Source organism: Bremia lactucae, linkage group LG3, assembly GCF_004359215.1.
Source record: "Bremia lactucae strain SF5 linkage group LG3, whole genome shotgun sequence".
Lineage (NCBI taxonomy): Eukaryota > Oomycota > Peronosporomycetes > Peronosporales > Peronosporaceae > Bremia > Bremia lactucae.
The window spans coordinates 4,241,269-4,265,190 of NC_090612.1; the positions used below are offsets into that span (position 1 = coordinate 4,241,269).

At 48.6% G+C, this 23,922-nt stretch overlaps 3 protein-coding genes across 3 annotated transcripts; 2 read left to right on the plus strand and 1 right to left on the minus strand.

Annotated features, from left to right (window-relative positions):
• Nucleotides 1-1,332: 1,332 nt before the first annotated feature.
• On the plus strand, nucleotides 1,333-6,351 carry CCR75_004211 (uncharacterized protein; the record flags this gene model as incomplete). The annotated part of the gene is made up of 1 exon (XM_067962298.1): nucleotides 1,333-6,351. One exon carries the CDS (start codon nucleotides 1,333-1,335, stop codon nucleotides 6,349-6,351), a length of 5,019 nt encoding a protein of 1,672 aa, XP_067817625.1.
• A 13,717-nt stretch (nucleotides 6,352-20,068) lies between these two features.
• On the minus strand, nucleotides 20,069-21,026 carry CCR75_004210 (uncharacterized protein; the record flags this gene model as incomplete). The annotated part of the gene is made up of 3 exons (XM_067962297.1): nucleotides 20,069-20,312; nucleotides 20,382-20,652; nucleotides 20,932-21,026. The coding sequence occupies 3 exons, from the start codon at nucleotides 21,024-21,026 to the stop codon at nucleotides 20,304-20,306; spliced, it is 375 nt and encodes a 124-aa protein (XP_067817624.1). The 3' UTR covers nucleotides 20,069-20,303.
• Nucleotides 21,025-23,773, plus strand: CCR75_004209 (uncharacterized protein; the record flags this gene model as incomplete). The annotated part of the gene is made up of 2 exons (XM_067962296.1): nucleotides 21,025-21,279; nucleotides 21,377-23,773. 2 exons carry the CDS (start codon nucleotides 21,025-21,027, stop codon nucleotides 23,771-23,773), a joined length of 2,652 nt encoding a protein of 883 aa, XP_067817490.1.
• Between the last annotated feature and the right edge of the window lie 149 nt (nucleotides 23,774-23,922).

Below are 23,922 nucleotides of genomic sequence, written 5' to 3' on the forward strand. Positions count from 1 at the left end.
TAAAACCGTAATTAGGTAAATTCATAGTTGAGGCTAAGATGACAAGCGCATGCATTTGCGGCAGTCTGAAGAGGTTGTTGCCGGCGTTGTGTAATCCAAGCTCACGAATTAAAGTCTCCACGGACTTACTAAGTGTTACTGTGCACGCGTCTACGATCCGCTGAGGAAGAATCTCCTGCTTGTAGCGATATAAAGTTTGAAACAAACTGTCGAAACGAGTAGCCATCGCGGCTGCCAACTCGAGGTCAGTTTTGGCGTACACCATTAGAAGCTCACCTTCAAAAAAGCCTTGAGGCATATTTTTAAAAACCCACCATTTAATTGGGGCTTGAATGGAAGCCGCAACGTCGTAAACAGATATTTTTTTGGCCTCCATTCTTGACAAAATGACCTTTAATGTACCATCGAATAATGGTTTTAAATCTTCGGGGCCGTACTCTTTAAACTGGGCGATTTTCGATGCAAGCGGTATTAGATCATACTTGTCCAGCAAGGCCTTTGCAATTGCAGGATATCCTTTATTTATAATTGGCTGGTTGGCCAAATGTGTGTTTGTGTTCTCCAGAACTTGAATGGTTTCGAGTAGGTCATGAGGGTTGCTTGGAATAGAATCACTTTTTTTAAAAAATAAATTATTCCACTTTTCTGATATTTCGCGGGCCAGTTTAGTTAACAAACGTTCGTCATGGTTTATGCTTGACGCAACATTCGGTGCGGCCAGTCGTCTCGAAACGACGCTCCTTTCAGTCGAACCAACGTCAAGGGGTACGTTCATCGAAGCTATGAGTAAAGCAGCGGCTACAAGTAAAGGTATAGCTGCCAGTAGCTTCGTCTTGGAGTAGGATTGACCCATTTTGGCAGCTTTCTTCTTGTGGGTTGTGAAAAAATACTGTTTAACATACGCATTTTAAAAAAGATTACTTTGGATTTGTACAAGAGATTTAGCTATATTTGCTCCTTGAGATAATTGCGTTTAGTATGGAATTGATCTATAATGCCCAAACTACGGTACAGTAAATCGTATGGGTTGCAATTTTTGAAACTGAGCATAAGAGCTGATGCTTAAATTTTAGGTACAATTCTGTAAAAAAATCCCAGACCACTCACTGGTAATTTCTAAAAATGTTGCTCCTTACAACTAGAATATGAATGATACAACATCAATAAAAGTTGAGCTATTCATAACTTCATAAATTCATCATAAAGTCAATCAAGCAAAATCGTAAGGAAAAACTTTGGCCAGGATAGTTTTCAGTTGCAAGACACTCGGACTATATTACGTTGGCATGACATTTGTCCAAAACTGCGAAAACGCATACTCCATTTTTAAGCATGCGTACCACGAGTTTCTCGCTCAGCACGGCCATGCGGCCTTGGCACTCGCGACACACGTTCCTTGTCCCGCTCTTGCTTCTATGCGTATTCATTACAGCCCAAGACATCCCACTGCCAAAACCACCGCGTCCTCCAATTTCCTTGGCGAGTCGCGTGACTGGAGAGGCCAATAATATTGTCATTTCGCGTGGAGTCGGTCGACGTCGTAGTGAAGCCCATAGTATTGCTGCAAATACCGGTATCACCACCAATGTGGCCAATGTACTAAAATTCACGCCTACGTATGTAAACCTTGGCCGCGCCGAGACGTGCGTGCCTCAGCGTTACGACGTTTACGTGGAGAACACGGGGTCACTACCTGTCCGTCTCGAGCGTGTGGAATGTACCCATGACGCGTTTTACCTTCTTACTGATCTAAACGGGCTTGAATTGGCTCCAAAAGGGCGCCTTCGCGTCGAATTTATGTGGCTTCCACGTCAAGAGGACACACACGGCGTTGAAGCGCATTTAAAAGTCCTCACGTCGTCTGGATGGTTCAATGCCGTGCCTTTACGTAGTATGAAAATCGTTCAAAATAGATACAAAGTATCTGCGATTCATGCGTCGATTCCTGTAGGAGTTCTCTATCAAGAAGTCGTGGCGTTTACCAATCCCATGGACGCCACGATTCGAATTACACAAGTTGATACGTTCGACACCGTACTCGAAGCCACAGTCCCGAGTGCAAGTCCATTTATTCGTCTACGACGGCTTCATGAGGAAGCAATGCACGCCAAAAGTAACGACGAACGCCACGCGTACGATACACGACCAAACACGGGATGGGAGATGCTTCCACATGTACCAAGTCCTCTTGTTCATGTCGTACTTGATGCCGAGACTCGTGCCGGAGTGTATACAACGTGGATCCATGTGTTGGCGGGTATTACCCGGTTACTGGTCATACCGGTACATCTTACGGTTTTAGACCCTGGACTTTATCCAATCCCCGCAATAATGGATTTCGGCATACTTTTAAACTTGGACGACGACGCGTATCGGAAAATTACGATTGATTTAATCAATACCAACGTTTACGCGGTGGAAGTCTTGGATGTTGTGTTGGCAGAGAACAATTTGATACAGTCGACTCAATTCGAAGGCTATTCAGTTGTTGTACCACCACAAACACGAATCAATCATGCGCTAGTCTTTCAAATACAATTGGATCAAGACATGACCGGTAGGGGCGCTGCATCGCTTGTTTTGACGACCAATGCGTCGAATATTGACGATAAAAAACCGGTTTTAAAAGTGTATGGACATGTGGTTCACGGATACGTGGGGTATTGGCATCATGAGACACAATGGATGGATGAAGTACCGATGGCTAGGGAATTAAACCCAATGGAGGATCGATTAAGGAATACAGACGTGATCATGGAGACCCTGAAGTGGCATACGTTGCAATTGTGGAACTATTTTGACGGTTTTGTTGAGCTACAGCGTGTGTATATTGATACTCTCACGCCGGAATTGGATGCAATTCAAGTGGATACATACACTCAAGAGACGGTGTCGACGAATTCTTCGTGGTCGGATATACTCTTTCAGATACGACCGTCTTTCGTGCCGTCTAATGAGTCCATTGCACATACGTATACGCTTGTGGTCGAGACAAATGTATCGACACATGAAATTGAGCTTACACTTCATTATGGTTTATTACGCGCAAAGTCTACTCGAGGACTCGCTCCTTTTCAATCCTGGATGGTTGATTTCGTACATGTCGATTTAACAAGACTACAATTAAAGGAAAAGAGCCTACGATCTTGTCGATCACTGGTTTTTGAGTGCGAGACTATAGTATCCAATCGTTCGCTTACAGAAGTCGTGACATTAATGAATGACAACCCCGTACCTCTTTCATTGACAATCTCCCAAGTTCACACGAGTGACGTCGTTTTTGTCTCCCTTACCGCAACTATTGTTCAAATTTCGTTTGAAGACCTTCATACTACTCAAGACACGAGTACCCATTTTAAAACAGTCGTTGCCGGACAGCGTTTTGATCTTCTGCCTGGGTATCAAGTTAATTTGAGCATCACAATAAACTCGAAAGACTCAAAAGTAGGGCACGTCATCGTTCCTGTGACAACGATTGAAACCGTCATGGAAGAACTTTATTTCTTTGCCAGTTTTACCACCGTCTTAGGCACCGTTGAACCCGTAACAAGTCAACTCATTGTGCCATCAATGTTTCCAGGACGGACTTTAAATCTTCACGTGTTGTATCGCAATACCTTTGATCATGCCGTCCTTCCATTTGAACTTTCGATGAGCAATCGCGATTGGAAAGTGGTATCCATACACGAAACACACACACCCGACGCAATGATTTCAGTCGAACTTGCATTCTCGCCAGCGTGGCACACAAGATGTGTGAATGCCGTATTTCTTGCTGATTGTATGCTTCCCGTGTCGGAAGCGGGACAGAATGACGCCGAGTTGTCCGAGTATGGCGAATTCGTGACTTCCAGCGACTTGGATGCCATAACTCATCGTGATCTTGTGTGGCGTCAATTCCATGCGTCCAAGAACCCGTATGTCTTGGAAACAATTGTACAATTACACACAAAAAGTGTTCAAGATGTCGCCAATGTGACAATCTTGACGCATGTCGAGCGACCATCAATTCTTGCGTCCACATTTAGGACGACTGGCTTGCGATTCGAGCTTACAGATCTTCTTGAACGCCGTCAATTGTATATCCCTGTTCGAAATCCAAGCAATATGACTGTACACATGGAATTAGCCATCTCCCAGACGGAGCAGCGCTTGTTTTTTGCATGTGAACATGAAACAAACGATCTTTTTCGTTTGAAAACCAATGAATTGGACGAATTGTTTGGATCGATGGATGGGATTGCATTGTTATGTCTACTCAAGTGGAAAGAATTGAATTCCGATGCCGTGACGTTCCAGTGGTTTACACACGACGATCGTCACGTTGCTCCTTTTTACTTTCGAAAACGAATGGTTCAAGTCGAACCAGGTGAAGAAGCACAATTGGGACCGATTTATTATTATCCATCTCGTGTGCAAGCACTTACAACGTCCATGTATGTTCGAAATACTCTCTCACACCTTGAAACTGTGCCGTTGTTTGCTCAGAGTGAAAAAGGAACATTACGACTTGAAATCGATACGATTGGAGGTGGTCAAAAGCCTCGCTTTATTCCCAAAGAACGTTTGGGAGATGCACAAAATGAAGGGATTCCGGACGATGCGACATTGTATGAAAACCAAGGACTTTGGCGATTTGGACTTCGTCTTCTGGATGTGTCTACGAATTACACGCAAAGTGGAGACATGAGACTCACGAATATTGGGCCATTTAACTTGACAATTCATAGCGTTAGCGTAGGAGATCTCGACGATTTCTCGTGGCTTCTTCCGTCAGTAGCGTCGACTGTAAAGCCACAAAAGCGTGAATTTCAAGTCGCGTTGGATGATGTGTCAATAGAAAAGAATGACAAAGGACACGTGGTCTTACCTTTTGAGTCGTCCGTGCGCTATCGAGTAACCTTTCGTGCCACGTGCTACGTTTCCAAGGTCTCGAGTTGGTTGATTGTCATGACGAGTGATGGGATTAAACTCGTATTATTACAAGGAACCATAACCATGCACGCTGCGTTCGAGTGTCAACGGTCCCGCGTGGCCAAGGCTCTTCAAAACATGTTGTATTGGACGTGGCTACTCGCTGTGACCGTGAGTGGACTCGCGATTGTCCATGCAATGTTCTTGCTAGCGCATGATGTCGTGATGATTCGAAAGACGTATCAAACGCGATTGTCGATTGACAGGACGAGATCCGAGACGACGAATGCAAAGGTTCTAGACAATACGGGGACTTCCATCACTTTGCGTCTTGATGCGATGGAACTTGCAGCATTTACGCCAAATCCTCGCGTTGAGATGCGTGCAGTATCTCAATTAATTGAGCAACGATCGAAAGACGGGAGTACGCGTCGTAAGAACGGCATTCGTCAGGAACATCAAGACGGTATGGGAACGAAGAAGCCATTACTGCGTGACGTAAAAGCGCATGTGCCACCAATGGAAACGTCAAATCGTGTGTGTGCTACGAAATTAACGGGGTTAAATGATTCCAAGCACTCTGTTTCGAGCTATAATGAGTCCTTGATTCAAACGATTGTCGAATCAAGTTTGGAACGAGTTGACAGTCAAGAACCACGAAATTCGTCTTCAAAGACACGCACACGCTTGGAATCCTCTACCACTGGTTTGAACTCGTCGCGTTCGAATCGGGTTTTATGGAATACGACCGATCAAACCACTTTATTGCCACAAGTATCGTGTCAAACAAAGGGGTTTATGCGAAAGCGTGGAAGGACTCGTGAAGACAAGAAAGTCGTACCATCCAAACCGTTGAATCAAGCGGAAGAAGCGTTTGAAGCCTTTAAGTCCGTCTCAACACGATGGCGTTCAGAGGATTGGCAACGGAATTTAAGCAATGAAGCGTGTGGAGGATCGGATTGGAGTGAATGGTTGTCGTTTCACAACCCCAACACGGTTGTAACGGATATAGAAGTGACGCGAGAAACAAAGGATTGTTCGTTTGCATGTCGTGATGATGCCACAAAGGCTTACGGTGTCAAATCGCAGTTGCCTATTGATCCATTTGCAGCATCTGCACCTGTAGCAACGAGCACGACTTCGTCTACGATGGATCGTAAAGCCCCTCCTGGATTCACTGCTGCTGATGCACAGCCATTGGAAACACGTGCGGCATTTGAGCACTTTCGACACAATAGCGGCTTCACCACCGCTTCTCCACTGGCGAGTACGAGCCGCTCGTTTGGTAATTATTCAGTCTTTACCAGTTCGTTGCCACTCTCTGGGCCGGCTTTGCCGTCGACACGAGACGAGAATATGACGCTTGGGAACGTTGGTCGTATTGGTAGTGGTCGATCCAAAGTCTTTCGTGGTCTTGGGAGTCCTACGATGAAATAAAAGACGAAATGCGAGTTTTTTGTCCTATTTGAGAAAGCCAAGGGAGGTGTGGGAACGCGTAGTGTATGAAATAAAAACTCGTGATGAACGCATCGATGTGAAGTGCGTTATTGTTTAATGGTACAAATCTGTAAATGAGTCGTAGGCATGCTAGCCTCGAAATAGTGTCGTCATTATTTCTGGATGGACATAGGCTGATCGCTGGTCGAGCCTTTACAGATGCTTCTATTATTGAACGATAAACTTTGGATACCATGACCACAGTAATGTTTTAGCATCGTTTCTTTATTGAAGACAATGAGTACGGGGACTGTGCCAGTCATATTCCATCTGAGGACAAGGATGAGAAATTCCAACTTAACACGCTTGAGCGTGAAGATAATCTCATCGAGCTCACAATCCATTCCCAGAAGGTGGTGTCATGGGTGCTTTTACCGCAGCACGGATGACACAAGGTGTAACGGGCTTAAGTTACCCTAATGTTACACAGTCCCCGTTTAGTACACTTGGTGTACCACTCGGGTGTAGTTCACAGTTGTGACTCGCGCCAATACCAGCCGGCGAACAACGAAGTGTTGCTTTAGGCGTGCTTCTATGGAGCGCGACAGGCGAAACATTCTCTGCAAGAATATGTGCAAGAGATGCGCTCGCTGTCGGCGTCCATTACCGTAGGTCCTATTGCGGAGGACATTAAGGTGACCACGTTTATAAACGGACTACGGCATGGCCCATCGCGATAGGCCCTTTCGAGAAAGGTGCCGTCGACAATGGAAGAGGCAATCCAAATTGTCTTAGTTGAGGAGCAAACCTACAACAATGCCACGGCGACAGCTTGGTATAAGTCGTCAGCCGAGAGGTCAGAAGACACTCCTGTGGGGTTGAGCGAGGCAGACGTTGTCTGCTGAGGATGCGGCAAGCGCGGCCATATGATGGCTCGCTGCTATGCCAGGGTCCCTGCTGGGGCAAAGATGCCCAGCAAGAGGACTTCCATCCCAAAGGGCGATGGCAAGAACCGGCGTGCGAGACGCATGAGTTTTCCATCGACCACTGAGGCTCGGGAATGTAGGAGCGCAGTAGGGGCGGAATGCCCTACTGACGCGGACTCTGAAGCTACCCCTAAGTTCAGAGTTGTGGAACAAATGGGTAGCATAGTCCCTGAGGTCTCGAAATTTCGGACCTTAACCCTGCTGGTCTATAGCGCTCAAGTACGAGGCTATGACCAGGTGATGACCCTCCTAGTGGATTCGGGTGCATCACAAAATTTTGTGAAACTCGCGGCTCTGAGAAAGAGACCGGCGATGTTTGAGTCGCTTTGCCAGGATGGCAAGCGAGAAGAGGCGACCGTTCGTTTAGCGAACGGCGCGCTCGTTAAGTCTGAGGGAGTTCAGGTAGAACAAGCCTTCAGCTTTAGTGACTTCTCTTGTAAAGAGAAGTTTACAGTACTAGGTATGAAGAGTTAGCATGACCTCATCCTAGGCATGCCATGGTTGGTAAAATACCAACCAACGATAGATTGGCGTAAACAGTTGTGAAACTCTACGCAGGACATTGGAAAGGATGTGCTCCTGCGAGAGGCGTGTGCAACTGATGTCGTGTCGAACACAGTTGAGAGTGCGTTGACGGGATGTCACCATTTTATACCCAGCTCGTGGAGACTGAGGTAGTGAATAGGACGATAACAAGTACTAATGTGTCCCATAGTCCTGCACAGACCCGAGAGCCTGAGGCAGTAGACAGCGAGTTAACAGGAGTCAAGCGTCGCATGAACCGGCACAGTGCCTAGAGCCTGGTGCGGCTGGAAAGGGTGCATTAATCAGAAGAGCAACGACACCCGCTTCCCAGTTAAAGGTCGTGGTGACTCGAGGAACGAGAACCTGACATATTAGGACGACCAAAGGCACGTCTAAACGAGTACCTTTGGATCAGTCTCTAATAAACAGGACGGGTCTTTGAACGAGGTGTTCGAGGCCGTCAAAGACGAAATCGCGGAGGCATCCTCAGTTGAGATGCTCCGGTTAGTCTATAAATCTACCGAGGAGATAGTAAATCTCCCGGAGGTGTCGTGGGATCTGTTCCTTACCGAAACAAGAGAAGGAAAGGTCCACGATAAGTCAAACCAATTTCAGAAGAGAATTTGGCGGACTGTTACTCGTCGTCGACAATGGACGAGAGCGTCCAAGAAACGGACAAAAAGAAAGGATTCGCTACTCAAGGCTAAAATGCCTTCAGAGACAGTCCGTTCTGAGGTTCTGTGGAAACATCGCTATGTGTTCCCGGAAGAAGTGCCGAGCCGCCTACCAGCAGATAGGTGCATCGTGTACGATATAGACCTCGAATCTGGCACCAAGTATTGTGTGACCAGGCGATGACCACTGCCGAAAGAACAAGTCGATTATATCAATGAGTCCTTCGACAAGCGAGCCAAGGCGAAACATGTGCGTGAGAGCAAATCGCCTCACTGCAGCCCGACCTTTTGTGTGCGTAAAGCCACAGGTGGATGGCGCGTGGTTCATGCATACAATAAGCTGAACACGGCGACCATACCGGCGCAAACGCCAATTCCGCAGAAAGATGTCTTGTTGAACTCCATGGGAAAGTCAACTATCGTTTTCGCATTAAATATGAAGGATGTCTAATATCAGGTACTCATGAGAGAGTTTGATGTAGCGAAAACGGCAGTAAGCACCCCAAGCGGTATGCTGTGGGAGTGGCTTGAAATGCCCCAAGGTTTGAAAAACGCACCAGCGACATTTAACCGAGTGGTGGCTACGTGATGCGTCAGCACCGTACCTACGCGCCCCATTACTTGTACTCGTGTATAGTAGGGCTGAGGATGGGCTGAGCGCAATAGAATCGCACAATCGTCATTTACACGCTGTGTTGAAGACTTTGAAATAATCCCGTGAGCTGTTCTCGGATAGAGATCAACGGTTTACTGCAGTTTTGGCAATCCGTGTACGATCTCTCGGAACACGGCTGACTATGTCAACTTCTGATCAACTAGAAACAGATGGTCAGACAGAACGTGAAAATCGCGTCCTCGAAGAGATACTTAGATATTTCGTCCAATACTAACAGAATTGGAGCGAGTTTTTAGCGATGGTCGAATTCGCCATTAATAATACGGTGAATGCGTCTACAACGCATACACCGTTCTTAGTGAATGGCTTAGGCCATCCACATATATCCACCCAATTAGAGGGATCGTCTAGTTTAACGGAAGGGGACTCGGACGAGCAAAATTATATCTGGCTAATGCTCATCCCGCTTCGAAGCTACCAATGACGCGAATGATGTTGATGCCGAAGCAATCAACAACGAAGATGAGAAAAATCTCATGGCAGTTCGCACAAAGCGCACTGGATTAGAAAAGACAAATGAGTGAGCAGAAGAATTTCTGCTAACTCGAGAATCAGTAACCCGTTTCGTACAGGATTCCATTGCTAACGCAGTGGACCGTCAGAAACGTAATGCCGACAAACATGGAAGAGCAAATGCTCATTCATTTAAAATTAATGATCTAAGGCTACTCTCTACGGATAATCTTCCTAAGCGTGTAGTCACTTTTGTGGGTAGCAGTAAACTACCACCCATGTTCATTGGGCCTTTCCGTGTACTGCGTCGTACAGGCTTGCGTACACAATAGAATTGCCACGTAGGATGCGAACGCATCCTACGTTTTACGTTGTTCGGCTCCGTCCGTACCATCAGTACGCGGTTTCTTCCGAAGATTGATCTGACTACCCTATTCAAGAATCCTTAAGAAATTCTTGTGGTCACGAACCAGATTCTCATGCTGACTCAGCAAATTCTCATGTCGGGTCCGAATCTTCTCGGAACCGCGATGAGCGAAAGACAGCTCATCAGGAAGAGCGTGATTTTTTTCGTTTATACTTCAACAAAGAGTACGCACTCTTCGAACGGTCTTCCATCCGCTTGATATAATGAGTCTGCACCGTCTGTTCTAACGGGTGACGCTTACCGCGCTTGTGATCAAGTCCCTCCTCCAATTCACGGAGAAAGTGATCGAGTTCGCCGATTTTTGACTTTAGTTCCGACACATGGGTTGGATCTAATTTACCTTCTTTCGCCAAAACCATTGGTATATTCCCACGGCGGTCAACGTTTAATTGTAAAACGTATTCAAAACCAGCGTGATGTGAAGGGGCAGCGAACGAGTTATCTTGTTCGCTGCACGGTTATCCACCTTCACATGACAGCTGGGAGCCTCGTTCCCAGCTGACTGTTGACGCTAAAGGCCTCGTCCGTCAGTATGACGAGACCTATCCGATGGATCAGAAGGTTCATCGGAAGTCACGAGCCCTTGGCGCTTGTAAGCCGATTGCAAAACGTCAGTCGCAACGTGCATCTCGATAAAGATGCGAGCCCTTCGCCAGGGCGAAGAAAGGGAATATGCATCCCATTTTACACGCTTCGTGTTGTCAACACAACACGGACAGGGTTCACCCCACGTGAGGTATGGAAGTCCTGCCTTACGCGACAACCGATGCAATTTATACCTTGCACCGGTTGGAGTCCGTCTCTCAAACTTAACGCGACTCTCGTTAAGTTTTTGAAGGCAGGCATCGCGTCCAGTGTCGTTGACATTGCGAATGAGCGCGCTCCATTCTTGCATAAGCGAGTTTTTGTCTCGCTTATTGTTACCACTAAACTATCGATGCTTGAAAAAGCATCGAGATTAAAATCTTTCTCAGCGCGAAATCTCTTCGCGCTGGATCAAGGCCATATAGCTTTGTCGCAATAAATTAGGGATATTCATTGTGAGGAGTAGTCTATCCAGGAAAAGCTATTAATTAGCTGTTTGGCTAAAAGCCACGGCTTCTTCTCAGGAGCAAAACGAGATATTATGGTGTCTACGATCCCGTGAGTGGTACCCACTGAAGCAGGGGTACTACAAGAGCTTTTATTACGATTAAGCCATCGTCATCACGACACTCAGAAATATGTGCGGGTGACGGCACGGAAGCCGGTGCTGGCGATGAGGAATCATCCTCATCGTCGGAACCGAACATGATACAGCGGATGCTACATGCACGTCTACTCGAATGAACCCCTCATTCGAAGGTTTATAGTCAGCCGCCTGGCGATGATTGGGCGACTGTTCTGTTCTCCTCAAGTCGGTCATTTCGTTCGACTCGCATTCGTAGTCGACCTCCAAAGAGGGGTCGCATTCACGTGGTATATCACCGCGTGTACCCGCACCATTTAGAGTTGCGGTAGAAGTTGACACTACGGCAGACGGAACGTCTGCCGCAAGAGACAATAATGCGTTGCCCGCGGCTGCATAAACCGTAGCCGAAGGCGCCGCACTATTTGCACACTGCATGGACTTGTTAACCATGCTTTAGAATAAAAGTAGGCGGGTCTGACCAATCATCACCGTTCTCATTAAGTGGTCTTATAGTGACCACTCTACCCAGTGAAAGTCAGAGGGATTGTCGTTTGAGGATGAGTTGATGTAACGGGGCGTTTCGCTACATAAAATTAACACTTAAAGGTTGTTTGTTAATATATTTTCTTAAAGGTAGATAATATTTGGAGAATATTACTTACATGATAATATTGTAAAAGCCTATCTATTGTGGATATAGACCATTATATATTCTGTCTCAGTGGTCCAGTCAGCGCTGGACGCGCGCAAAGAGAAAGACAGATAAGGCTTTATTACACGTTTTGTGGTAGTTTATAATTAAGTAAGTATTAAATAAATTGTACAAAAAACTTAATTATATTAATACAGTTTTTGACAAACCCTCTTCAAAGCTAGAGTTTTGAAGAGAGTGTTTCTCCGCACGTATTAGTGTACGTGAAGTGACGTGAGACACCACTCGCACTGAGGCAGTGCGAAGTAGACTTGTACTGAAGCAGTAAGAAAATAGCAGTGCCCCGTTACACAAAGAGATATATTCCCACATGATTTAATATTGTACTCCGTTCGGAACTGGACGAAGAAAAAAATTGGAATACTAGCTGGTGATTGGTGTATAATTTCGCATTTAGTAGGAAGCTCGCTCAATGTTGGCAAATTATTGACCGAACAAATCACACTGACATTCTGTTACCTTCAGCTTTAAAAACTTTTATCCTAACTAGTATGCGTGCTGTCAGCTTGTTTCAAATGCCGATCTTTAACCTTGCGTTTGCTTAGACTATATAACGCATAAATCACTTGGTAATTAGATATGCTTTTTTTAAAGCTTTTCAAAAAGCATGGCGCTTTGGGATTCTCCGGAACGGGATAAATAAAGTCTAATTCATGTAAATCTTCATTATTGTGTGGCGCGAATCGCCATTTGAGCTGCTGGATCAAGTAGGGACCTGCACAATTTAGATTAAGCGCTTAGATTATCCGTGTGGGCTGTTCATAGCTAAAGAAATCGTTATTGTTACTGTTGGAAAAAGGCACGGTTGAAGTTACAGTTGAGGAAACGGCTGACGACTTAGAAAGGCGTTTGAGGATCAGTTGTGTGATTGATTGGACAGGTGCGTGGATGGGTGACTGATTGGACAGGAGTGATGGAGAACAAGAACAGTTAGTCCATCATGCTAGCGCGAAAAAGATAACACTACAAACAATGTCAGAATCCTTTTATCACAGTGCCACCGACTTCCTCTCTACAGCTTGCATCATGGCAAGCGAACAGGTTATGAGCCCAAGACGGGAAGGAAACGAAGACTCCAACGCGGCACAGGCGCCGCCGGCAACCGGTCACGAATGGGCCGCGGCCGCGCCTGCTACGGTCGTCTCTCCCATCGCTCACGCAAGGAGCGCGGAGCCCGACGCACTGGCGAGGGTTCTCGAGATGCTCACGGGCATGGACTTGCGAATGCAGAAGATGGAAGCGTCCCAAGCACGCATGGACGAAGACGAGCGCATGCGCGGCGCTCACGAGAGCGAGCTGTTCCGATCAGAGCTCGGGGCGGACTTCGCAGGGCGACTCCACGGCGGAGCAATGGAGCTTGAGGACTTGCATGATCGGCAGCCTCAGCAGCAACTGCGGCGTGCACCAGCGCGGCTCGAAGACCTACGGATGCGAGCGGGAGAGCAGCTGCAGCAGCGTGCTGATCCGTTGCCTCAGCCGCCTGCCCCATTGCCGCCATACCAGCCGCCACCAGTGCCTCAGGCTATGCCGGCAGCTCCAGGGCAGCCAGTACAGCAGCGGCAACAAGTGATGCCGATGCAGTATCGCACTCCGGACGCCAGGCAGCGCAAGCTGGCGATCCGCAAGTTCGATGGTACCGAGGTGTACGTTGGACTTGGATCCGGCTTCTTCGACTGTGGCAAGACGTTTCGGCGCCAGGTCGACATGGCACAGGAGTCTTGCGGTTTCCTGTGGAGCGAGAATGTGAAGACTGACGTGCTCGGGCAGTACCTCACTGGCACTGCCGAGCGGTATTTCAGCAAGCAGGTCGACACGTGGTGGGCCGTGCTGCCTACATTGCAGTACGTGATGCAGCGCATGCTGGACACGTTCAAGACGACGATAACCGCCGCTCAAGCGATGAAACTCTTCACGGCGAAGAAAGAGAGCAAGAGATCCTGGCCAGAACACTACTTGTATCTGGTCGCTGTCAGCGACGCTGCGGGCGGCGCTGAGCAGCAGGTTCTGGACAACATCGTGCGCAACGCCTCGTCTGAGCTATCGACAATACTCATGGCGAAGTACCAGACGCACCGCATCGACTACCTCGTGCACGCGGAAGAGCTCGCGCACTTCGCGCAAGCAATCGAGATGGAAGCTCGATCAGGAAGATCCTTCGGGAAGGAGGTCGTCGCGCACGTGGACGAGTCCGTGTCGCGCAGGGAGACACGCACTTGCCACGGGTGTGGGAAGGTCGGCCATCTGAAGAAGGACTGTCGCAGCAAGAAGAATGACGACAAGAAGAGGGGCAGAGGCCCAAAAGACGGCGGCAGCATCACGCTAGCTGTTGGTGAAGGAAGAGGTCGCAACGGCTCGCGCGCCACCGGTCAAAGTCTGGCGATGGCGATTGGTGACGACAGAGATGACGAAGATGACGACTGGATACTCGACAGCGGTTCCAGCCGCCACCTTGTGAACGACGCATCCCTGCTGCGCGACGCGAGGGACTGCGATCAAGAGTGCCACTTGGCAGATGGGGAGACCATCAAGTTAACGCAAGTCGGAAGCGTCGTGCTGACTGTGCTCGCGAGAGGACAGCAGCAAGATGTGACGCTGACTGACGTGTATCTGGCGCCCGAGTTATCGCGCAACATCATGTCCTACGGTAAGCTCGAGTTCAAGGGTTTCGGGCTCGTCTACGACGGCGAGTCGCGCGTGTTGGCACGGCGCAGCAATGGCCAAGTCGCGTTCGACGTGGCGATGGACCACAATGTTCTCTACGTCCAGACAGTCGCAGCGGCTCGCGAGCCACGAGCTCCTAGCGACGTGCTCATGGCGATCCTGACGAGCCAGGCAGCTCCGGAAGAACCCGAGCCGGACACTCAAAGCGGCTCGCTGCTGCACTTCCACCAAAGGCTTGGGCATCTCGCGTACGACACCGTCGAGCGTATGGCGAGAGACCCCGCGTCCGGCATCGTGCTAACGGATCGCAAGCGCCCGACGTGCATCTCTTGCGCACAGGGCAAGCAAACAAGGAACCTGCAGTCGAAGAAGGACACTGGATCAAACTCGCCGATCGACAGAGTTGGCGGGGTGATCTGCTCAGACCTCAAGGGTCCGATGACCCCGAAGGATCGATTGCAAAACCGTTACCTTGTCAACTTTGTCGATCACAAGTCGAACTACTGTCGTGTCTTCCTGGCGCCGACAAAGGACAAGGCGGCCAAGAAGTTTGAGCACTTCCTCGCGTTCTTTGAGCGCCAGTTCGACTGCCAGATCCACGTGCTACGCACCGATGGCGGCGGCGAATACGCGAATGTCGACCTCTTCTGCAAGCGAACGGGCGTCGCGCGGCAGATCAGCGAGGCGAGGAATCAGGCGTCAAACGGCAAGGCCGAGCGCATGCACAGGACGATCCTGAACATGGCGCGCAGCATGATCTTTGCCAGCCGACTGCCATTGACGTTTTGGGGCGATGCGGTTGAGTACGCGGCGTACATCCTCAACCGCAGCCCAACGAGCGCGAATGCGAAGCGCGCGTCGCCGATCGAGGTACTGACGAAGCAAGTGCCGGATCTGCGCGACATCGTCGCCTTTGGCTCTATCTGCTCGGTCTACCGTGATCCAGGCAAGAACTCGCTCGCGCAGCGCGCACAAGTCGGCGTGATCATTGGGCGGAGCGACGAGACTAAGGGCTTTCGCGTCTTCCTTTAAAAGGAGAACAAGGTCACGATCACGCAGCATGTGCGCAACGTCGAGACGCTCAGCGCAGAGCAGAACGGTCAGCTGCAGCGCGCGCTCGAGTATGAAGATAGAGCCGTGGAGCCAGCGGCAACAAGCAAAGAGTCGCCGGCTGCTGACGATGCCGCATCGCCGACGATACGCAGCGGCAAGAAGAAATCGAAGTCGTGGACACGCGCGGCTCACCGGACGCGCGGCGCAACCAAACGCGCACAGGCGGCCGGCGATCAGGAGGAGCCAGCTGGCGACAACAGCGTGGTGGCTCATGTGTATGAGTGCGATCCCAAGAACTACGGTGAAGCACTACGCAGCACTAAGCGTGAAGGCTGGGAAAAGGCCATGCGCGAATAGCTCCAAGCCCTAGAAGACAATGGCGTGTGGCGCTTGATCAAGCGACCTCCGGGCAGCAACACTCTGCACACGAAGTGGGTCTTCAAGACCAAGACCGACGCGCACGGTGAGATAGAGCGCCTGAAGGCTCGACTGGTCGCCTGCGGCAACGAGCAAGTTTTTGGGGTCGACTACCAGCTTACATTCGCGGCTGTCATGGACATGTCGACCGTGAAGGTGATCTTGGCGCTTGCGGCGATATGGGGTGTCCCAGCAAAGCATGGCGACATCCCCAACGCGTATGTCAAGGCTGACAAGGAAGCGCACTTGGAGATACTACTCCAGGTGCCGCAGGCAATGACAATCGATCAAGACGCGCTAAAGATGGTAGGCGCAGCGACAAAGAAGGAAGTAGTGCTGCAGCTACGAAAGAGCCTGTACGGCAACAAGCAGGCTGGCCGACTCTGGAGCCAGCTCCTGCACGCTCGGCTACTCGAGGCCGGCTTCCGGCAATGTATTTCCGACATGTGTCTATACTACCAAGTCGAGGGTGGACAGTTGGTTATCGTGGGCGTCTACGTCGACGATCTACTTCCTACCGGCACGGACGCTGCAGCCGTCGACCGATTCTTTGTCAAGCTCGGCAGCTTGTCGATCAAGGACCTCGGTACCGTTAGCAAGTTCCTCGGCATGCATGTCACGATTGACAACAGTGGCGGCTACGTGCTCGACCAGGCCGAGGCGATCGGCGAGCTCCTGCGTGAGCATGGGCTCGAGGACGCAAACCCGACGAAAGCTCCAATTGGGGCTGACTGCTACGACGTGCTACCAGATGACAGCGCGCTGCTCACCGAGACTAAGGTGCAGGGAGCGCCAACAATCAAGACGTTCCAGTCCCTCGTCGGCAGTCTGCTGTGGATCGCGCGTTGCACACGGCCGGACATTGCGTTCGCCGTGCACAAGGCGACGCGTCAGACTCATCAGCCGCGACTCCACGATATGAAGCTTGCCAAACGCATCGCGCGGTACCTGAAGGGGACGCGTGACTACAAGCTTCGGATGGAACCAGCGAAGCACCTCGACACCAAGATCCAGCTCGAGGCGTACTCGGACGCCGACTTTGCGGCGGAGAAGAGCGACAGGAAGTCCTTGACTGGCGGCATCATCCGCCTGAACGGCATGCCGGTCAGCTGGACGTCGAAGAAGCAAGGCGGCGTCTCGCTCTCGACGATGGAAGCGGAGTTCGTCGCTGCATCGGAGCAGGCGCGCGAGCTTCTTGGTATCAGGGAGATGCTAAACGAGATCGGTAAGCCGCCGGCGCTACCGATGGTACTCCACGTCGACAATCAGGCGGCACTGAAGCAGCTGGCCGGCGAGGCGTCCTCTCTCAAGGCTAAGCACATCGATGTTCGCACGAAGTTCGTGTGCGACTTCGCTCGACGCGGGATCATCGTGTCGCAGTACGTCCGCTCGGAACAACAACTCGCGGATCTTTTGACGAAGGCGCTGGACGCAGTCAAGCTCGCGGCCCTGTGTGAGATGATCAGCCTCGGTTAGGACGGTAAGTCGTAGCCGAGGAGGAGTGTTGGAAAAAGGCACGGTTGAAGTTACAGTTGAGGAAACGGCTGACGACTTAGAAAGGCGTTTGAGGATCAGTTGTGTGATTGATTGGACAGGTGCGTGGATGGGTGACTGATTGGACAGGGGTGATGGAGAACAAGAACAGTTAGTCCATCATGCTAGCACGAAAAAGATAACACTACAAACAATGTCAGAATCCTTTTATCACAGTGCCACCGACTTCCTCTCTACAGCTTGCATCATGGCAAGCGAACAGTTACCAGCGCACCAAACGTATGTGGGCATTGACGTTCTGGGCGAAGATCGATCTTTCGCTCCAGACCCCCAAAAATGCAACTTAGTGGGAATATAGCACATCTATTATTACGAGTCAGCTCATGATAAAATTATTATTAGCTATCAGAGAAAATAAAGAATTTTATCTTTATTCATGATACAATTAATATATTCAACCACACATTGTAATATTGTAGCGTTAATGATATAGTTCTCTGCACAAGTTGATCTAAGACCTAATGGGCGGAGCTAATATGCATAGTTTTAATTGATAGAAGACTCAGGACTAAGAAAGGTATTAGTTGTTAGGAGCTTTACCCTATTGAAAATAGTTTCACTTTTCTTAAACTTAGCACTATTTGTTTTGTCTTGTTGCTAAGCGATCGCTTAGCAGCTTCGAGTATATCTTTGCACGTCGTGTACGTGAATTAATCGGAGGTACATTGCCTGCAATATTATCATTGTAGGTTAGCCCCATTACATCTTTTTATAATCTCGTGCGGCATTTCCAATCGATTATTCGAAAATATATGAAAAAATACAAAAAGCAAGCACAGTCATTCCTTTAGTATTTAATCAACCATGGCGGAGAACAGTTTGCATTTGCGAGCTACTTTAACAGCATTGCAGTGCTCAGTTTATTTTGTAATGTCAAGTAAAGAAGAAAAATAAAACCAATTTTCTAGATCTTCTCTGTCTTTGAAATTACGACCATTCCTGTTCCTCTGGAGTGATCTCGTCCCAGACTGCCATTGACCAACGCATTGGTGAGAACTAGTCCCCTGTGTACATCTCAAACTCTACACGCTTGTAATGGTCCAGGACATTCTGAAGGTGATGGCGGCATGATTGCGCTTGAATGCTGAGATGATATCAGCATCGATGGGCTGAGTCTTGGACGTTGCATAGGGCGGAAGGAGGAGAACATTGACGTGATTAGTTAAGGGTCCTTTGAAATGTGGGAGGGAGCGTCTTCACGGAGGAGAAAAATCACGCGCTTATCGAACATTATTCTTTTTTTAAGCTCTCGCAGCTTGCTGTTGCGAATTTGTCAATTCTGGAGACATACTGATCAGCCATGTATCATTCCAAAAGAAACCCAACAAAAGTTGCTTACCCGTTTCATCCATCTTAGACCTCAAGAGGCTGTTTTCGGCGATTATGATCTGTAGACTAGGCAGATCAACTTCAAATTGCTTCATTGTCGGCAGAACCACTCGGACCTCAAATTCGAAGAGAACGTAGCTGGTGTCGCTGCTGGAACTTGTGCAACCAGCCAATAGAAATTCAATTGCATAATCTAGAATATATAGGTTCTGTGCAAAGCTCTTGGCTTTCATCTTGATGAGATCACCAGTCAGACAACTCCAGCACTGAAGGACCTAGAATGCAACTGCTTCCTCCACAGAAACTGTTGGACAATCCAGAATCATTTTCCATTGAGCTCCGTCTGATCCATAGCCTCAACTGGTCACTCCCTTCGAGGATGTTGCTGATTGTAGCCTGGGTGATCTATTAGGGAGGTTGAGCCGCTCCTTTGCCCAAGAAGCCAACATGGTCTGGCATACCTTTTGGTCTGCCGCTTTTTTTCGGCAAATTCACGTCTCTAATTGTAGGTGAGGTGGACCTGAGACATTAATTTTTTACTTTTTTGATCATTATTAACTTGCCCAGAATTATTGTCAACTTGCTGATCCTCCTTAAAAACCGACTGTGAACCCCGCTATTAAACAAGGCTACTGTTATATTAACGAAACTTAAATCTAGTAGCGATATTTCCGCTACTTTATAATTTGCATGACTTCTATAGACCTTTAGTATCAATTATCTTCGGTTAAAAGCTGAAGATATATGTGGATAGATGAATAGTTTAACTAGTAAGCTTAAATGTAACGAAAACGTAAAGTGACTTGATTAAAATAATTGAAAAAGATCAAGTTCCCGAGACCATCACGATAAAACTTTTCGTTGCCACTGGACAATAAATATCCACAATTTAAATAGCATCGGGATACTTACCATCTTACCGACACATCATAGTTCCTAAAATAAGAGCAAGCACGAAATCCTATGTTTGAAACTAGGCAGCCTGTTTCAATTAGTCCGAAGTCATGGACCAGACAGATTCGGCACGTCCTTTCCAAGTCGAATTATTAGAGTGCTCGGTAAGACGCATTAATCGAAAATATTCTGAAATAGTATAACTTTTTCCTTTTTTCGCAATTTAGCTTCATTCGATTACCCAGAAGATAAAAAGAAGCAGACTTCGCAGCCAATTTCCCCTCAAGGATTCACGAATGAGCTAAAATTATGTGTCCTTCCGCGTATCTAAAAATCCCTTTTATTGCAAGTGCAAACGCATGCTTCGGCATCACGACTGAGCATGCCCACCGTCCTGCCAGGGGTTGGCCAATAATATATTTACCGGTACTATACAACACGCAAGTCACATTAGTCGTGCGACGAATACCTTAGTTGGCAATTGACAGCCTTGGATACCTTCACAAAGCCAATGTCCGTCGCACGCTCACGGAAACAGCGACGACACATGTTGAGGTGGTACTTGCGGATCAGACCACGCGTGGTCTTGCACACGCGGCAGTGACGAGAGTCTTTGCCGTAAGTGCGTGGGTGGGAGTACGTGAGGTTAGCCATGGTTGCAAACTGCCATCGATACACAATAATAGTCGCGTCAGTCCGAATAATTTTCGTTTTCGATCGCAACAGTGGCGCTCGAAGGGTGTGCTTTGGATTAGCGTCTACTGCTGCTCTTCAAAAAGGACCTCTTGATGCAAAGGTAAAGCAATATGCTTCACCCTACTTCGGCACAATGCTTCGCCTTCACAGCATATAGAAAAACGCTTACCTTCTTCTTGAATAGCTTCGGACAGTAGCAAATGGAGAGCGATTGACGTTGGGGAATCGTACTTTCATTGCTTTGGGAGCCACCCATCCATAGGCTTAGTTTTACACCAATCAGCTAACGAGCAATCTCTTTTCGACGAATCACCGTTACGAATTGGTTAGATCTAGTTTAAGTTCGTATTACCGTACACTTTCAATGTCAGTAAGTACGACTCGTAAATCAATCTTTGCGTTGACAGCGTGCAACGTGTCAAACCCGTAGTCCTCTACAATAGCCATGGCGCCAAAGTCGAAGGCAAAAAAGGTCGTCACCTCCTTGCCCGATTTCGACCACGAGCCACTGAAGACAAAACCAGTACCCAAGAAGCTGATCGATTCAACACGTTTCGTCTTTGGCGTGGATTTGGACGATCCTCGCGACGCCGAGGATGACGAAAACACGCTCGCTCCTGTCGCAAAGTACGTCATCCTGGCCATGATTTGCCTCATGTCGTTTGCCGTTCGCCTTTTTGCTGTCGTGCGGTACGAGTCGGTATGTACCTATTTGCATCTTGACATTTTCTTTCAATGTCAAGAATTAAAAATTGTTATTGTCTTCGTCATGGCTACATTGTCCATTTATTGCCTAGGTGATTCATGAATTCGATCCGTATTTCAATTTTCGGACTACCAAGTATTTGGCATCGGAAGGATTCCTGGAATTCCTTGATTGGTTTGATGATCGAGCATGGTACCCCTTGGGTCGTATCATTGGTGGGACCATCTACCCCGGTCTCATGTACACTGCTGCGCTCGTCTATTGGGTCCTCAATCTCTTGAACATTTCCATCAACGTGCGCAATACATGTGTCTTTCTCGCACCCCTTTTTGCCGCAAACACGGCCATTGCGAGTTTTCTACTCACAAAAGAAGTCACCAAGCGCTCAAGTGCTGGTTTACTCGCCGCTGCGTTCACAGGCATTGTACCGTCCTACATTTCTCGATCCGTCGGTGGATCGTACGATAATGAAGGCGTTGCTATCTTTGCACTCCTTTTCGTCTTTTACCTCTGGATCAAAGCGGTGCACACGGGGTCCATGTTCTGGGCTGCGGCGTGTGCACTTGCGTACTTTTACATGGTCGCGGCGTGGGGAGGGTACGTGTTTATTATCAATATGATTCCCATCTACGTCCTCGTAATGATCGTTGCGGGTCGGTACTCGCCACGTCTGTACATTGCGTACTCGACGTTCTATACACTCGGGAGTCTCATGGCCATGCAAGTGCCGTTCGTGGGGTTCAATGTCATTAAACAAGCCGAGTGTGCTGGCTCGCATGGTGTCTTTGTGCTGCTCCAAGTCTATGGCTTTGTCCATTGGCTCCGCACGTACATCTCAGCAGCGTCGTTCCGTCGCCTTGTCTTGGGTGGGGCTAGTATCGTTGTCTCGGGATTCGCATTGGCTCTCGTTGTGCTCCAACTCATGGGCAAAGTCCAATGGACAGGACGTAGTCTCACGCTCTTGGATCCCACGTACGCGTCCAAGTACATTCCAATCATTGCCTCGGTAAGTGAACATCAGCCCACGACCTGGACGTCGTACTTTTTCGACTTGCACATTCTCGTTCCATTTGCACCGGTAGGTCTTTATTTTCTCTTCCAAAACTTGACCGATGGAGGGATTTTTGTCATTCTCTATGGAACCGTGTCGTGGTACTTTGCGGGCGTCATGGTGCGGCTCATGTTGACGCTTGCGCCCATTGCTTGTATTCTTGGTGCCGTGGGCATCTCCTCAACACTTTGTAAATTCATGGGTGTCCTCGCTCGTCCATCGACGTTTGTCGTGTCACTAGACGGCGTCCAATCGGTCCACAAACTCGTGGCTTTGAGTGTCGTTGGAGGTCTCTTGATGATGATGCTAAGTTACTCGTTCCACGCAACGTACGTGTCGTCCATGGCGTATTCGTCTCCAAGTATTGTCATTGAAGCAGGTCGGACGCAAACGGGGGAGCGTGTGAATTTTGATGATTATCGGGAAGCGTACTTTTGGTTACGTCAGAACACGGACGCAAATGCCAAGATCATGGCGTGGTGGGACTATGGGTATCAAATGTCGGCCATGGCCAATCGTACAGTCATTGTCGACAATAATACGTGGAACAACACGCATATTGCCACGGTCGGCCGTGCCCTTGCGTCAACGGAAGAAGACGCGTATCCGATTTTACAAAGTCTCGATGTCGACTATGTGCTTGTGATTTTTGGTGGCGTAACGGGCTATGGGTCCGATGATATAAATAAGTTTCTCTGGCCCGTACGCATTGGATCGGGCGTATATCCGAACGACATGCCCGCCGAGCGTGACTATTACTCCGTGTCCGGGTCTTTTGACATTGGTCCCGGTGGCTCTAAAATCCTGCACAATTGTCTTGCATACAAGCTATGCTACTACCGCTTTGGAGAAGTCATGACGGATTATCAACACCCTCCTGGCTTTGATCGGGCGCGAAATGCCGAGGTGGGAGTCAAGAATATCCAGTTGACGCACATGGAAGAAGCGTTTACGTCGGAGCACTGGATTGTACGCATTTTTAAAGTCAAGAAACAGCCGAATGTCGAGCCAACGACTGCTGTCAAGACGGCACGATTGTCGGCCGCGGCCGCCACGGAAAAGGACATTTCAAAGGAACGGACTCGCTTCTTGGGGTGTACCCGTGCCGAGGACTTGCTTGGAAATGACCGCGTGTACGCTGGTGGAACGAGCGGTGCGAATTATAACCTCGCGCTCTTCCTTGCAAAAGAAAAGAACAAACGATACTTTGCCATTGCTCGCGTTGCAAATGAAGGCCATGCGTTTGCATTTAACAAGCTTCCTGTGAATATTGCCGACTTGGATGGAAATGATGAAGGATGCACGCGTCCGTGTAAAGACTCAAAGTCGCACGTTTGTGGCTGTGCCGATGGTGGCTGTACAGAAATGAACGTGGACCCGGGAGAAGGACAGGAGCACAATCGTCGCTGGGCCATTTACGAACGCGAGACAATCTAACGCCGTCGCTTTACTCACGGCATCGATGAAAGATATGTCGAATGATAACAAGCTCAAACGATAATTGCAAAAGCTGCAAAAATGAATGTGAATTGATTCCATCCTCATGGCGTTTAACGTCTTCCTTGTTGTCTAAACTCTCGTTTCTT